This window comes from Oryx dammah, unplaced genomic scaffold (genome assembly GCF_014754425.2).
Source record: "Oryx dammah isolate SB20612 unplaced genomic scaffold, SCBI_Odam_1.1 HiC_scaffold_25, whole genome shotgun sequence".
NCBI classification, from domain to species: Eukaryota; Metazoa; Chordata; class Mammalia; order Artiodactyla; family Bovidae; genus Oryx; species Oryx dammah.
Window position 1 is genome coordinate 94,443,550 of NW_024070209.1, and position 17,353 is coordinate 94,460,902.

At 39.9% G+C, this 17,353-nt stretch overlaps 1 protein-coding gene across 1 annotated transcript in view; it reads right to left on the reverse strand.

Moving 5' to 3' along the window:
• NR6A1 (nuclear receptor subfamily 6 group A member 1) overlaps nucleotides 1–16,132 on the reverse strand; it is a 47,023-nt gene extending 30,891 nt beyond the window's left edge. The window contains exons 1-2 of the mRNA XM_040225722.1: nucleotides 16,101–16,132; nucleotides 6,933–7,213 (exon numbers count right to left, since the gene is read on the reverse strand). Of these exons, the coding sequence (XP_040081656.1) occupies nucleotides 6,933–7,213; nucleotides 16,101–16,132 (313 nt within the window). The remainder of the gene's footprint in view (nucleotides 1–6,932; nucleotides 7,214–16,100) is intronic.
• Nucleotides 16,133–17,353: the final 1,221 nt, after the last annotated feature.

A 17,353-nucleotide genomic window follows, 5' to 3' on the forward strand; every position in this document is an offset into this window, starting at 1 on the left:
AGGGAGGTGGGAAGGGAGGTAGGAAGGTGGCTCAGGATGGGAGGGACACACATGTATACCTGTGGCCGATTCATGTTGCTATATGGCAAAAACCATCTCAATATCGTAAAGCAATTATCCTCCAATTAAAATAAATTAGTTAAAAAATAAACAGCAGCGCACGCACGCGCGCACACACACACACACACACACACAAAGTATACGTTAATATCCTATGCAGTTTAAACAAAAAGGGACTGGTTCACAGTTACTCAGTTAAGAACTGATAGAGCAGGGATTTCAATTTAGGTCTTCTTATTCTAAAGCTGTACTTGTTCCTTGATGCTACATTGAGTTAAGAGCAAGTTTTTCAGCAGGGCTGAGTCTTTCTGGTAGTGAACTTACTTAAAACAACAAAACAAAGGGCTTTTGGGTAGGATCACAGAAAGAGTTCTGCTGCACCTCTCATCTAAACCCAAGAAAATGGCATCAGCTATGGTTCTTCTATCTGCTCAGAAGAAGCACAAATATTTTTCCTGCTCTAGAATGCATTCCTCACCTGGTTAGGCGCTGGCAGCCAACCAAACCCAGAAATCAGAAAGACAGACACAAAGCTAACTACATCAAACCCCTGCTCAAAAATCCACTGGGTTCATTGTCGTCTATGGGTTAATTAAATTCAAGTTCCCTGGCTTGGCATTCAAGATTCTCTGGGATCTGGTTCTTATGGGACTCTCCATTCTCATCTTATGCCATAAATGTTACATTGTACCTATGGAGAACTGTTAGTTCCTGAATATGCCATGCTGTTTTACAACACAGTTTTGCCTCTGCACATATTGTTGCCTCTATTCAGAAAGAAACTTTATAGTGGAAAATGTGATGACATCACCTTACCCAAGTGAGACCACCTGAACTAAGTGGTCCAAGTTAACATGACCAATAACAGGACAAACTTATACCATGTACTCTTTTTAATTTTTAAATTTATATTATTTAATTTTGGCTGTGCTGGGTCATGCTGCACAGGCTTTTTCTGAGCACAGGCTCAATAGCTGTGGCACAGGAGCTTCGTTGCTCTGTGGCATGTGGGATCCTCCTGGATCAGGGATCAAACGTCTGTCTCCTGTATTGGCAGGTGGATTCTTTACCAATGAGCCACCAGGGAAGCCCATCACATACTCCTGACAGGATGTACTAAAAGGACACAACACTGCACTTGTGGCATTCTCACCAAAACTGCATCAAGAGCAACCTAACTGTGAGAAAACTGACAAACCCAAACTAAGGCACAGTCTAGAGAATAAATGATTTTAAATGAGAAAAGAATGAGGAACCACTTCAGACTAAAGGTGACTAAAGAGACCTATGAACTAAATACAGTGTGTGATTTTGCACTGGCTCCTGGATTAGAAAATAGAAATTGCTACAAGGGACATTGGAATAACTAGTGAAACTTAAATATGTTGGGCAATTAATTAATAGTGTTGTTGTTGTTCAGTTGCTAAGTCATTTCCAACTCTCTGCGACACCACGAACTGCAGCATGCCAGGCTTCCCTGTCCTTCACTATCTTCCTGAGTTTGCTCAAACTTACATCCATTGAGTTAGTGATACCATCCAACTATCTGTCGCCCCCTTCTCCTCTTGCTCTCAATCTTTTCCAACATCGGGGTCTTTTCCAATGAGTTGGCTCTTCACAGCAGGTGCCCAAAGTATTGGAGCTTCGGTTTTAGCACCAGTTCTTTCAGTGAAAATTTAGGGTTGATTTCCTTTAGGATGGACTGGATTGATCTCCTTGCAGTCCAAGGGACTCTCAAATAGTCTTCTCCAGCACCACAGTTCCAAGGCATCAATTCTTCAGTGCTCAGCCTTCTTTATGGTCCAACTCTCATATCCATACATGACTACTAAAAAAACCATAGCTTTGACTATAGGGATGACCTGTCAGCAAGTGATGTCTCTGCTTTTTAACACACTGTGCAGATTTGTTATAGCTTTTCTTCCAAAGAGCAAGCATCTTTTAATTTCATATTAATAGTATTGTCATGTTAAATTTCCTGATTTTGATAACAGTGCTGTAATTATGTGAGAAGCGAAGGGGAATGAATCTTCAACTTACTCTCAAATAGTTAATAATACACATTAAGGAAGAGTGACCGAAGCAGGAGTCATTTTTACAAAGCTCTTTAAGTTTCTACGGAGTTTGAGCTTCTTTTCCTTCACGATTTCTGCTCAAATATTTTCTCTTCCTCCTAGTACTCCGTGTTTCTCTTGGTCCAGTGACAAGGCAATGCCACAGCATCACTATCTCACAATGTCCTTCTACAAACACCAACCTCCTCCAAGAAGGTTGACTTGGAGGACTTTTGAACTAGTTATCTAGCAAGTTATGAGACAACAAAGCTAAGGGAATTTTTTATTTCCACAAAACTACTTAACTGATATGAATTTCCCATGTGGCTCAGTGTAGTTTCCTCTTGCCTCTAATGATTTTAACAATATTCCCCTCACCCAACTTCTTATCCGGTCTCCCTTATCCCTGACCAACCATACTCAATTCATCAAACCAGGAAGCATCCTACACCAAAAGGGATATAAGAGAAAAGTAAGACTTGGTCACAGCCCTTGAAAGGATCACTCAGTAATGGGGAGAACAGACAAAGAGCACAAGGTGATCATTACTATGCAGAGGGCAAAAACGGGTTACAGAAGTTCAAGAAGGTCATCGGGTGAGTGGGAGGTGGTGTCAGAGGCTTCTTAGAAGATGTTACAAATAAAAACTGAGTGAATAAGTCAGGTGAAGAAAAAGGGGGTAGAATATTCCAGGAAGATAAAACCAAATGTGCAAAGCTGCCAAAACATGAAACATCCTTGAGTTCTTAAGAGAACTGCATATGTGGGAAGAGCACATAATTCTTCCCCCTATATGGAGGGGAGGAAAGGGATGCCAGAGGAGTCTTGAAAATTATTTTGAGGACTCCTGACTTTACCTAAAGACGGCAAGATGTGTGAGGAAAATGTATATTGAGGGCACTCAGGTAGTAGTGGAGATGAAAAGAAAGGATCCAGCCTCTACTTCCCACCATTATTTAAATCTCCCTCATTCACTTGTTAATTAATTTCCTGACCAGCCAATTTTGAGTTCTGAAAAGATATCTGTATCAGAGATGGGGGACATAGACTGAGGGTACACATGGCAGCTGTATTTTTTAATAGTTAATCTTTAAAATTTGAGGCCAAGTTTAGATTTATAGAACAGTGGTAAAAATAATACAGAGAATTTCCATATACTCCTCACCCAGCTTTCCCTTCTGTAAACTAAGCTTACATAACCACAGACCATTCATCAGAACTAGAAAATTAACTTTGGCACAACACTATTCACCAAAGACTTTATTCAGATTTTCCTAGTTCTACTAATATCTTTTTCCTGTTTCAGAATCCAACCCAGGATCTCACAATGCATGTAGTTGTCATGCTTCCATAGTCTCCTCCAGTCTGTGACAGCTTCTTAGTCTTTATCTTTTATGACCTTGACACTTTTGGAGATTTTTGTAGAATGCCAGTTATTTTGAAGAATATTGCTCGATTTGGGCTTTGGGGAACGAACCTCTCCATCCCTGTGTGTGTACATGTGCACATGTGCCCTTCTTAGTGATCATATTGGGGATACATGATATCCATGTAAACACACTCATGTTACTCTTGATCTCTTGGCTAAAGGATATCTGTCAGAATTCTCTACTGAAAAGTACTATTTTTCTCTTTGTAATTACTAAATACTTTGAGACTTCTAAAGATTCTGATTCTGTTTAAATCTACGGCCTTTTATCTTAGCATCCATCAGGAGATCTTGCCTATAGCGACTACTGTGGTGCTCTAATGGTGACTGTCCATCTCTCTTATTTTCTCTACACTTATTAATTAGAATTCTTCACTAAGGAAGAACCATCATTCCTCTATTTACTCAATACGTTTTATCAGTATGAACTCATGGATATTTTATTCTTTGGGTTATAAACTAACATATATCTATATCTATAGCACATTCTAGCTTTTTGGCACCACAAGATGCTCCAGACTCATCTTATATATTCCCTGCCTCAGTCCTAAAGTCAACCAGTTCTCCAGGGAGTCCTGATTCCTTTTACTGATATTAAGAAACCAAGGCGTGAATACTAGGTGTGCTCATTACTCTTGGGGTTGTAACTGCTTCTAGCCTTTCACAATGCCTAGAGTCAGGCAATATATGTATATATATAAAATTCATGTATCTACATACACAACTATTTTTTTAAATCTATCTAAACATGAATCCATGTTACAACAACCTCTGAGTCTAATCTAGCATCAGAGGTTTCATTCTAGCCTTCCTCTTTCCTGATTTATAACTTCTTTCCCTGTTGTGAGAAACTCAACTCTCATTATCAACAATATATTTACTTATGTGTTCAACCCTAGTATACAAACAAAGTAGTGAAAGAATTCCTAAACCATAACCTTGAGAAAATCAAATTTATAAATCAGAGTGCTTTGTTTGTATACAGTTCTTTTTGTCTTTAATTTTAATAGTATACAGTCAAAATGCTATTTTCCAAGGCTAGCTCTTTTCTTCTTCATTCTCTTCAATGAGCCTTTGTGATTTATTTTTATTATTAGTTAGATTTATTTGCCATAGCCTACAGTTTATTTCCTCCCCCTTCAATAATGGTTGCTCGAAAAAATTATATACAGTAAAATTAACTTCTTTTGCAGTGTTCAGTTCTATAGGTTTTGACAAGATACATAAAATTATGTGTCAAACACCATAGTTTTATTGCCCCCAAAATACTCCAATGGCAACTGCAATTTTAATTCTGCTTTCTCAGCACCAACCAGTAGGTGGCAGGGTTTCTCTCTGAGACAAAGCCTTCACTGTGCAACTGAGCCTGCCTGCTTGGCATGCAAATAAACCTAGGAAGGCAGCTTTACATCCCTCACACCTCCTGTGTCATTTTCTCCTAGATATGGTTAGACGATTTCTGTGGGTAAGCTTCTTCTTCTCTGAAACAGGCAAATTTGGCTGGAAGCCTCAGAATCTTAACACGCTGAATAAACAGGATGGTTCATCAGAAAACAGTCAAGAAGGCAACCCATAAACATGCTCTGATAAAACTCAATGAAGGCATGGCTTCCCTGGTGGCTCAGATAATAAAGAATCTGCCTGCAATCCCTAGGTCAGGAAGATCCCCTGGAGAAGAGTATGGCAACCCACTCCAGTATTCTTGCCTGGGAAATCCTACAGAGGAGCCTGGCGGGCTACAGTCCATGGGGTTGCAAAGAGTCGGACATGACTGAGCGACTAACAGTCCCACTCTCTCTCAATGACAGCAACAAAGGAAGATGAGAAACCTGGAGACCAAAATCAAACTAGATAAATATGAGACAGATGGATGACCAGACTCTCTTTTCAAGACATTACTTGTTTGGTATTGGGGAATTTCTATAGGAGTAAACTGACAGTGGGGACAGGAGAGGATTTTCAGGGAGAGGAAGGACCCCATGGACCAGCATTTCCTGCATTAGCCAGTGAATTTTTCACCACTGAGCCACCTGGGAAGCCCGTATCTCTCACCTTTCTTCGTAACAGGCAAGTTTACAATTTTAAAAACATACACAATTTTAAAAACCAGTCTGAAGGATATCTGAGTGTATCTACAAAACCAAAAGTTGAACAATTCATTAAATCTGACTAATCCCCACCCCATACTACTACTATGAGCTCCTAATACCTTGCTGAGTATTTTATATACACTGTCATATTTAACCCTCTAGAGAGCTCTGAAAGTTTTATCATATCATTATAAAGGTAAAGATTATTGAGCATTACAGACATAAACAAACTGTCCAAGGTCACAGATCTAGTCTGTCACCAACCTCTGCCTCCTGAGTCTGGGCTCTTTTACTGAACTACATTGCACCACTCTCCACCCTCCATGAGAATACTCCTAGAGTTCTGACACTGGCTCTCTCTTCTGTATCCAAGTTCTCTCTCTGGGTGATTTCTACTCACTAACAAAACTTTACTACCTCTATGCCAACAGCTCCACAAACCTCTACTTGTAGGCAGGGCTTGTCACCTCAGTTCCAATCCAATTTATATATCCAACTTCCTTAGTGGATGTCTGTCTATAGGTGTCCTTCTCAGGTACTTCAAATTTAGCACCTACAAAGGTCAACATTTTGCCCCACTCTTTATTAATTAATTTACTATTAATTTGAATCTTCAGTTTCAATTTCTGGTAAGGCCAAATACTCAGTATGTCACCAACTCCTACGAGGTGAGCTTCTCCCACACCTCCCCATCCATGCCATCACTCTCCCCTTCCCTTTCTTCTGGACCCTTCTAAAAACTTTCTAGGTGGTTTTTCTGCTTCCATCAGCCCAATTCATTCTTCAAAGCTGCCCTCTAGGCCAACTCCCTTCGAATATTGGTTTATTTGTGTCATTTTAGGCTAGTGACTCTTGGAAAACTTGCCAATAAATCCCCAATTCTTCACCAACTTGGATGCAGATTTCTGGGCATATCTAACCTGAGTATGCCATGATTCTACCGAACAGAATGATAACACATTCAGGGGACCTACAGCCTTCTTGTCTTTTCATATAAAATTCCTACTTCTTTTCATTATGCCCTGAAAAAACTAGGAGTATATTAACCCTAGTTATTAGCGCCTGATTGTTGATTGGGGTCTTGCCACATGGAGCCTGTGCATTCCTTTTCACAGGATCCTTAATGCCTCATCAGTCTTTTACCCACCTAATCTGGGAGATCCTTGTAGGCAGATTATGAGTACATACACAGTATATAGTGTAGGTGTAGTTAAACGTCTAACTCCAAGGCTTACTAGCTGACACTGAAGATAAAGTCATGGGTAAAGGGTGGGCAGTAGAGCTGCAAGCACCACTTACCCTTCCGGTTCATCCCCATCTGGAGGCATTTGAGCAGGCGGCAGTACTGGCACCTGTTCCTCTGCTTCCGAGACATGACACAGTTCTTGTCACGACTGCACCGGTATACCCGCTTGTTGCAAATGCTCCGCTTGAAAAACCCTTTGCAGCCCTCACAGGAGATGATTCCATAGTGTAAGCCTGTGGCACGGTCCCCACAAATAAGACAGGTTCGTTGTTCAGCGCGATCATCTGGAACAGAAACTGAACATATGAAAGTTAGAACATAGTGGAAATGATGACTTTAAGCCTGCAGTTCTAAAAGAAGCAACCCCGGGTAGACCCTGAACATAACCTTCTCCAGGCTAACTGGCAGAGGTGGCATCTTGCTGTAGGAACAGACTCCTTCATCTACTTGTAGATTCCACAAACAAAGCCTAACTGAAAAAAGAACTCATGTTCTCTGAGTTTCATCATCACTTAAGAGTATCCAAATCAGAAATGTGGAAGGCTTCTCCCTCTCCCTTACTTTCTTTAGCGGTAACCTACCACTTCTACCCTGTAGGAAGATGGTAAGGATTACTTATCATGTATCTAAGTGTCCAGCATATGGTATACACCCAATAAATGACAGTTATAATTATTAACCAGTGGAGAAGCTTCCATGCTCAACTATACCTCAATTAAAACAAAAAACAGAAAAAAAGAAACCTCCTGGAAAGATTCTGATCAGAGGCCAAGGCAGAAGACCAGATTTGAACTGCATTCAGTAACAAGCAAGGTATAAGGACACAGCCCTCAAAATTAAAGATCCTTAGTTGTACCCTAGTTCCAGCACTTAGCAGGTGGTGAACTTGGGCAAATTAAGTAACTTCACCTTTCTGAGCTGAGTTTCTCTCATTTGTAAAATGGGGATTTTACTGTCATCTATATAACATAGATAAAATACTAAAGCACAGTTATTTTATAAAACATTGTGCATTTTTATAAAATACTCACGTATATATTTATAATATATTGAGTTTATATTATATAAAATACTCAAGCACAGTATATGGTGCCTGGGCTACCATAGACAGTTAATGAAGAGAAGAGAAGTCGCTCAGTCGTGTCCGACTCTTTGCGACCCCATGGACTGTAGCCTACCAGGCTCCTCCCTCCATGGGATTCTTCAGGCAAGAGTACTGGAGTGGGTTGCCATTTCCTTCTCCAGGGGATCTTCCCGACCCAGGGATCAAACCCTGGTCTCCTGCATTCCAGGCAGACACTTTAACCTCTGAGCCACCAGATAGCTATTATTTTCATTATCATCCAAACAGGTTCACACTTAAAGTGATAGTAACATTCCAGAAAAGTATGTGAAGGGAATGTTAAAGAAGGGCATAGATATAGAGAAAGAAGGAGGCTAGCGTTTACACAGCTTTTATTATTTGCCAAATTTGAGATACGTCTTTATGATCCCCATTTGTAGTAGGCTAGATAAAGGCCATTCAAAGATATCAGGTCCTAATACCTGGAACCTGTAAATGTTATAAGAAAAAAAAAGTCTTTGCAGATACGATCACACTAAGGGCAGATTATAAAAGTGGGCCCTACTTGGCAATTACTTTTTTTGTTTTTTTTTTTTCCCACACAAGGCATGTGGAATCTTCATTCCCCAACCAGGGATCAAATCCGCATCCCTTGCACTGAAAGTGCAGACAGTCTTAACCACTGTATCACCGGGAAGTCCCCACATAGTTTTTTAAAATTTATTTTATTGAAGTACAGTTGATCAATTTTGTGTTAATTTCTGCTGTACAGCAAAGTGATTCAGTTATACAGATGCACACTCTTTTTCATATTCTTTTCTACTGTGATTTGTCAGAGGATACTGAACATAGTTCCTTGTGTTGTGCAGTAGGACCTTGTTTACCCATTCTATATGTAGTAGTTTGCATCTGCTAATCTCTAATACCCAATCCATTCTTCCCCTACCCTCCAACCACATGTGTCTTCTCTATGCCTATCACATACGTTTTTATAAGAGAGACTAGAGGGAGACTTGGTACAGATAGCAGAGGACGTGCCCATGCAGGAGCGCACACACATGTGTACAGGGGAAGGTGACGTGAAGACAGAGGGAAACGCTGGCCAGAAGCCAAGGACTAACCAGCAGCCACTACAAGCTCAAAGAGGCAAAGCATGGATTTTCCCTCAGAACCTCTAAAGAAAGTGTGGCTCTGCCCACACCTTCATTTCAGCTTACTGACTCCGGATTTCTGGCTTCTAGAACTGTGAAAGAATAAATTTTTGTCATTTTAAGCCACCCAGTTTCTGGTAATTTTTAACAGCAACACAGGAAACTAATACATTTTTTTTTTCATACAAGGACACAGATCTATTAAGATTCTTGCTCTGAGTCACACAGCAAATAGCAGGTATGCAGAGAAAAGCAGACATATGAGACCACCCAGCTAGGGAAACAGGGAAAGACATACAAAAAGGGGAATTGCCTAGGTTTTTTGAACAGTTCCTAGTTATAAACCTAAGTCTTTCTGAGACCTGTATTCACTTCCTAACTTTGGTCAAATTGATAAACCTGGGAATATCAGTTTCTATAACACAATCCTTCCTTAAGCTAACTTAAATGTGTTTATATTATTTGCAGCTAAAAGAAGCTTGGCTAAGATTTCCTATAAAGTGTTCCTGGTATAATAAGCATTCCTTTTCTTTTCCTTTAAAAAATGCAAAGTAAGCTCAAGGAAAACATTAGAGCAAAGTTACAATAGCAAATTAAAAAACTAAACCAGGCAAGGCCAAATAGGCCAATGAATGGCATGACCACAGCACTATCTGTGAGATGAAACCTCTTTTTTTTTTGAGATAAAACCTCTTAAGAGTGCTGGGCTTGAGCTGCTGAAGGGGCTTAGAAATAGGCCATGGAATACTGTCAGGAAATCATTATTGGCTATGGAGAATCTAAATTTTCTAATTTGAAAGTTGTCAATATTCTATTATATGCATACATTAAAATATATACAAGAACTCTGCGAGAATAGACTTTAAAATGGTTATAATTAATCAATACCTACAAGAACTACACCTCATGGATATGATTTCACTGAACACCTACAACTAGGCAGTGTGCTTTCTTTGTGTTGTGTCATGTAATTCTCATAATCCCAAAGATGAGTACAATTATCACTATTTTGTAAATGAATACATTTAGAGATCTCCGAAAAAGTTAAGTAACTAGTCCATTTAGGAAGTGGCTGAGCTTAATCTGCCAGTCTCAGGACTGGAGATCAATAATGTCTTCATAAAGCACTTGCAGGCATTCTGTGCAGCATCTGGATGGATCCAGGAGCAAAGGCCCCCCAGAACAATCAAATACAGACCTTTTAAGAATCTGATCATGTCTTGTAACATGCTTGTTCTTTTCATAAGAGTTGAAAAGGCCACACTGACATCAAAGACTAGAGGGAGATATTTCTCCACTGGTGGGTACAGTCCTCTGACTGCTCTCTCTGGTCATAGCTATTCTTACTGCCATGTTTTGCTTCTATAATCCCTTGTCTATGCCACAGACTAGGAAACCAACTCAGACAGAAGCTTCTCAAACATAAAAGAGAAAGGCCCTCTTCCAATCAAACTCGTAGCCCTTCAAAGAAGCATTTGGCAAATCTCTCTCATAGCACACTGGGAAAGATCATAACAACAGAAGAGTGAGCGTTACTTCCTCAGTCCTGTCTGAGCCCATGGACTATAGCTCACCAGGCCCCTCTGTCCATAGAATTCTCCAGGCAAGAATACTGGAGTGGATAGCCATTTCCTTCTCCAGGGGATCTTCCCAACAAAGGGTCTGAACCTAGGTCTCCAGCATTGTGGGCAGATTCTTTATGGTCTGAGCCGCCAGGGAAGCGAGCAATAACAGAAGAAGCTATTGTTAACTGAGCACTTGGGTGTAGGCTCTCAGCCAAGCACGTAACACATGTTATTGTGCTGAATCACCACCACAAACCTAAATGAGGTACCCTACTTTATAGGTGAAGAAACTCATGAAGCTCATGAGGTGATATCACTTTTCAACAGTCACCCAGCCAGTAAGAAAGGGAGCTAGGGTTGGGATCCCCAAAGTCTATGCACCTAACATACTCTGTGGCCAAAGCAAGTCAAATTTACTCAGTCTATGCAAGTAAGTCAGGCCTTTCTCCTCTTGAAAAACAAACACACAAAAGCTAAAAAGCCAATGTTTTACTTTGTAAATGAACACACATAAGCAAAATGTCCCTAAATGGTTCTTGGCCAGATGTCAGGTTTTTGCAACTCCTATTCTCATAAAGGACTTGAAGGGTATTTAAAGCATGTTTACATTCCTTATCCCACCTGTACCAAGACCAGGGCAAGGATTATTTTTATCTTGTAGATATGGGAAAAAAAAATTCAGTCGTGTACCATGCAATGTTCAAGTTTTTACATGTACTATTTATTCATCACAATGACTGTGAGAGGTATCATTATCTTCATATAACCAGGAATCTTGGAGTTAGAAGGGGCCTTTCAACTTGTCTTGAACAAGTTGACCTGAGGCATGCATTCCCTCTATGATATTCCTAGACAAGGGGTTAGTTACCCCATACTCTACTTGCACATCTCCAGTGGCTCAGTAAGGTCCTTCATTCCATTCATTCCATTTTAGATGGTTTTAATGGTTCAAAAGTTTTACTTTACATTGAGCCAAAGTCTGTTAACCTGAAGCCTTCCTCACTGCCTTGAGTCATGTGCTTGCGGGCAAAAAATGTATGTATAACCTAGCCTAATTCATAAACCAATCATTCACTTAAAGATAAATGGAGTTCCTAACCGAATTCTTTTATTTCTTAGTCTTAATCATACAGTATCAAAATTTCTCATAAAACCAAGAAACAGAACTGAATGGTTTGTTCTCCTTAATTTAAGGCTCAATTAGTCTTATATATCTGCAGCTATCAGCAAACACCAGTAAACACATACTATTTTATAATTATTGATGATATGATGCTATAAAAATGATACACATTTTATAATGGGAAAAATGAAGCCTAAAGAGGTGAGTGAGTGAGTGAATGAAAGTCATTCAGTCATGTCCGACTCTTTGCGACCCCATGGACCAAACAGTCCATGGCATTCTCCAGGCCAGAATATTGGAGTGGGTAGCCTTTTTCTTCTCCAGGGGATCTTCCCAACCCAGGGCGGAACACAGGTCTCCTGTATTGCAGGTGGATTCTTTACCAGCTGAGCCACAAGGGCAGCCCGGCTTAAACAGGTAAGGAAATTTAATTGGTTATATATAGCCAGGAGTGAAACTGAAATCAGAATTCGAAAACTTCTGAGACTGCTGTATTTCCAATCCCCCTATACTTAATTCACATCTGGTTTACAGAAATCTAAATCCTGAAGTATGTATTAAGTATACCATTAATATATGTCTTTCATAGTCCTTTCCTGAGAAAAGTAGGATTTCTTGAACCCAAGAGTTGGACTTTACATTTGTCTTCAATCAATTTTATCTTTATATAAGAAATTCCATGTATCATTCTGGTCTGTGGAACTCTGGGATCTGGCCACCTGGTATATTAGTCATTTTACCCTCCTCCTTTTTACCTTGTATGGTTAATACTAGATAATATTCATTCCTAACTTTAAAACAATATTCAACAGAAAGTGGCCTCAGGCAAGTTGTTGGAGCCTCTTCTCAACGTGACTTAAGCAAATTAACCAACTGGAAACAGTTGTTCAACTAGTTCTGTCTGTTAATTAGGCAGACACTCTAGTCTGGCCTGCATTTCTCTATCTTATACATAATGATACCATGAATGACTGCTAGACGCCTCAATGAAATTTCAGATTCATTATATCTACAGTATTCTTTCACTAGTGAGCTACCATAAAGCAGATGGTTCACAAACATTTAGCACTCTTAACCTATTAATTCAATGTTCTTAACCTGTCTTAGTATACCTGAAAATACAATGGAAAGAAAATCAGCCAAATAAGCACTTCAAAATGGAGACTAGGGGAACATAACCAGTATTTTACAGTAATTTTAAATGGAGTATAATCTACAAAAATATTGAATCACTCACTATGTTGTATATGTGAAACTAATACTGGAAATCAACTATACTTCAATTAATACATAAATAAATAAATAAAAGCAACAAAAACAACAGCACCAAAGAAGAGAGTATGCTGCTTGGTAACTATAGTGCTCAATAAGATAAGAGACAGAGTTGTTGATGAAAATCTGAGGGTTTAAAATATGACAGGTATTCGAAACTCTGACAAAGGAGTTTGCTATCTACACAAATAGCAATGGGTTACATAATAGTGTAGGAAAGAGAAGACTCTTATTAACTTACAGGGAAATGGAATGTTTGCCTTGATCAGGAATACTAGAAGGTTGGAAGGGCTCAGACTGTGTACTCTAAAAATACCACTTCATGTGAACAGGAGCCAGGACTCCTAAGAAAAACAGCTGATTTCAGGTTTGAGGCAGAATATATAAAAGATGCCTTTCATATTGTTCATGGGGTTCTCAAGGCAAAAATACTGGAGTGGCATGAGCAGACCTTACAATTAGCTGGCAAAAGAAGAGAAGTGAAAGGAAAAGGAGAAAGGGAAAGATACACCCAATTGAATTTATAGAGTTCCAGACAAGAGCAAGGAGAGATAAGAAAGCCTTAAGTGAACAATGCAAAGAAATAGAGGAAAACAATAGAATGGGAAAGACTAGATATCTCAAGAAAATTAAGAGATACCAAGGAAACATTTCATGCAAAGATGGGCACAATAAAGGATAGAAATGGCAAAGACCTAACAGAAACAGAAGAGATTAGAAAAAGGTGGCCAAAAAAACAAAAAAAAGTAAAGAAGAAAAAGAAGAGGTGGCAAGAATACACAGAAAAACTATACAAAAAAGATCCTCATGACCCAGATAACCACAATGGTGAGGTCACTCACCTAAAGCCAGACATCTTGGAATGTGAAGTCAAGTGGGCCTTAGGAAACACTAATACACAAAGTTAGTGAAGGTGATGGGAATTTCAGCTGAGTTACTTCAAATCCTAAGAGGATGCTATTAAAGTGCTACACTCAATATGCCAACAAATTTGGAAAACTCAGCAGTGGCCATGGGACTGGAAAAAGTCAGTTCTTATTCCAATCCTAAAGAAGGGCAATGCCAAAGAATGTTCAAACTACCATATAATTGAGCTCATTTCACATGCTAGCCTGGTAATGCCCAGAATCCTTCAAGCAGTACATGAACTGAGAACTTCCAGATGTTCAAGCTGGATTTAGAAAAGGCAGAGGAACCAGAGATCAAAACTGCCAACATCTGCTGGATCACAGAAAAAGCAAGGGAATTCCAGATAAACATCTCGTTCTGTTTCGATGACTATGCTAAAGCCTTTGACTGTGGATCACAACAAATGGTGGGAAATTCTTAAAGAGATGGTAGTACCAGACCATCTTACCTGTCTCCTGAGAAACCTGTATGCAGCTCAAGAAGCAACAGAATCAGACATGGAACAATGTACTGGTTCAAAATTGGGAAAGGAGTACATCAAGGCTGTATACTGTCACCTTGCTTATTTAACTTAAATGCAGAGTATATCATGAGAAATGCCAGGCTGGATGAAGCACAAGCTGGAATCAATACTGCAGTGAGAAACATCAATAACCTCAGATATGCAGATGACACCACCCGTATGGCAGAAAGTGAAGAGGAACTAAAGAGCCTCTTGATGAAGGTAAAAGAGGAGAGTGAAAACACTAAGATCATGGTATCCAGTTCCATCATTCATGGCAAATAGATGGGGAAAATGTGGAAACAGTGACAGAGTTCATTTTCTTGGGCTCCAAAATAATTGCAGACAGTGACTGTGGCCATGAATTTAAAAGACACTTGCTCCTTAGAAGAAAAGTTATGACAAACCTAGGCAGCATATTCAAAAGCAGAGACTACTTTGCCAACAAAGGTCCATACAGTCAAAGCTATGGTTTTTCCAGATGTGAGAGCTGGACCATAAAGAAGGCTAAGTGCCAAAGAACTGATGCTTTTGAATTATGGTGATGGAGAAGACTCTCAAGAGTCCCTTGGACAGCAAAAAAAAATCACACCTAAAGGAAATCAACCCTGAATATTCACTGGAAGGACTGATGCTGAAGCTGACACTCCAATACCCTGGCCACCTGATACCAAGAGTCGACTCACTGGAAAAGACCCTGATGCTGGGAAAGCTTGAAGGCAGGTGGAGAATCAGGTGACAGAAGATGAGATGGTTGTATGGCATCACTGATTCAACGGACATAAGTTTGAGCAAATTCTGGGAGATAGTGATAGCAAATTCTGGGAAGTCTGGCGTGGTGCAGTCCACGGGGTTGCAAAGAGTCACATATGACTTAGCGACTGAACAACAACAATACAAAAGCTGAGTCTTGTACTACCCAAGACTAACAATGGGGTCACGTCAAAAGGATACAGGGAGCAACACAAAAGCCTCCCACTGGCCTAAAAGGAAGACTATCATCAAAAATAATGACGATGGCAACGGATTAAAACACTTCAAATATCAAAATCAATTCATTTATAATAATATTAAAACAGAAAACCTCATTAGTTACCACTGGAGGATGCTATGACACCAACTCGTTATTCTGAAAATTGATGAATAAAGGGAAAAAATCAAACAGTGAAGTAAAAACTGTTGGAATCTTCCTCTCTTGCTCCTTTTGCCAAGAGTAAGAGAAGAGAGGAGGGTGGAAACTACGAGTTTTTAGAAACTTTAAGCTTTAATTGAGAAGACTGGAATTAGGTAAACAGATCTGCCTGGTGTCAAGGGATCAAGCTTTGGGTGGGGAGGTAGAGTTGAGCTTAAGGCCCATGGCAAGGTAAGTCTCAACTCAAAGATGGAAAGGAAAGAGACAACTGTCAGCTCTACAAAATCTTCTAAGCAGAGGCAGTAGAATATAGAGATTAAGAACTTGGTCTGTAGAGTCAGAATCCTTGGGCTTGAATAATCTAGGGTCTGTGACTTGCTAGCTGTGTGACTTTGGAAAGCTTCTTAAACTTCGCCAGAGGTGCCTCAGTTTCTTTTCTATAAAATGTGGATCAGACTCCCGTCTTCAAGAATTGTTGTGAGAATCAATGAATTAACAGATTACCTATAAATAACATGGAGCTCCAGCTTCCTCATGGTCTGTATTAGAATGAAACAGCTTTACAAACTGACAATATTGTTGACTGTCTTTTTCTTTTTTTAACTTAAAAAATTCCACTAGCTCAAAGGAGTATTCAGTCAGTCTGGTGGCAAAGTAAGATAATAACAGATTTCATAGAGGAACAAGTTCTAATGTATGACTCTCAGTTAGACAAGTGAAAGCAGAAGAGGGCATAAACAGAAGAAACAACTGGTATATAATGTCTTAACTTTGGTGCTAGACACCTGTAACTTGGGTTTTCCTCAAAACAATCTCATTCGCTTTTAAAATAGCCAGTACAGTCCACTAAGCTTCAGCAAGACTATCGAGTTATCCACAAATATCTGCAGATAAATCAATTTATGTCCTACCCTTCTTTATGTAAAACAGTGACAATTTGCCCACAATTTTTTTCCGGCAAAATGTTCTCAAGGAGGCTTGCCAGTTACTTATGAGAAATAAATGCAACCAGTCTTTCAGTCACTAAGTTGTGCCTGACTCTTTATGACCCCACTGACTGCAGCAAACCAGGCTCCTCTGTACTCTACTATCTCCCAGAATTTGCTCAAATTCATGTCCACTGAGTCACTGATGCTATCTAACCATCTCATCCTCTGCTGCCCCCTTCTTTTACCTTCAATCTCTCCCAGCATCAGAGCCTTTTCCAGTGAGTTGGCTGTTATCATGTTACCAAAGTACTGGAGTTTCAGAAACAGTCCTTCCAATGAATATTCAGGGTTGATTTCCTTTAGAATTGACTGGTTTGACCTCCTTGCTGTCCAAGATACTCTCAAAGAGCCTTCTACAGCACCACAATTTGAAAGCATCATTTCTTCAATGCTCAGCTTTCCCTGGTGGCTTAGATGGTAAAGCGTCTGTCTACAATGCGGGAGACCTGGGTTCAATCCCTGGGTCGGGAAGATCCCCTGGAGAAGGAAATGGCAATCCACTCCAGTACCATTGCTTGGAAAATCCCATGGACTGCTCCTCTGTCCATGGGGTCGCAAAGAGTCGGACACGACTGAGCAACTTCACACACAGCTGTCTTTATGATCCCCTCTCACATTCATATGTGACTACTGGAAAAACTGTGTGTCTGTGTGTGTGTGTGACTACTGGAAAAACCGTGTGTGTGTGTGTGTGTGTATCTACTGGAAAAACTGTGTGTGACTACTGGAAAAACCGTGTGTCTGTGTCTCTACTGGAAAAACCGTGTG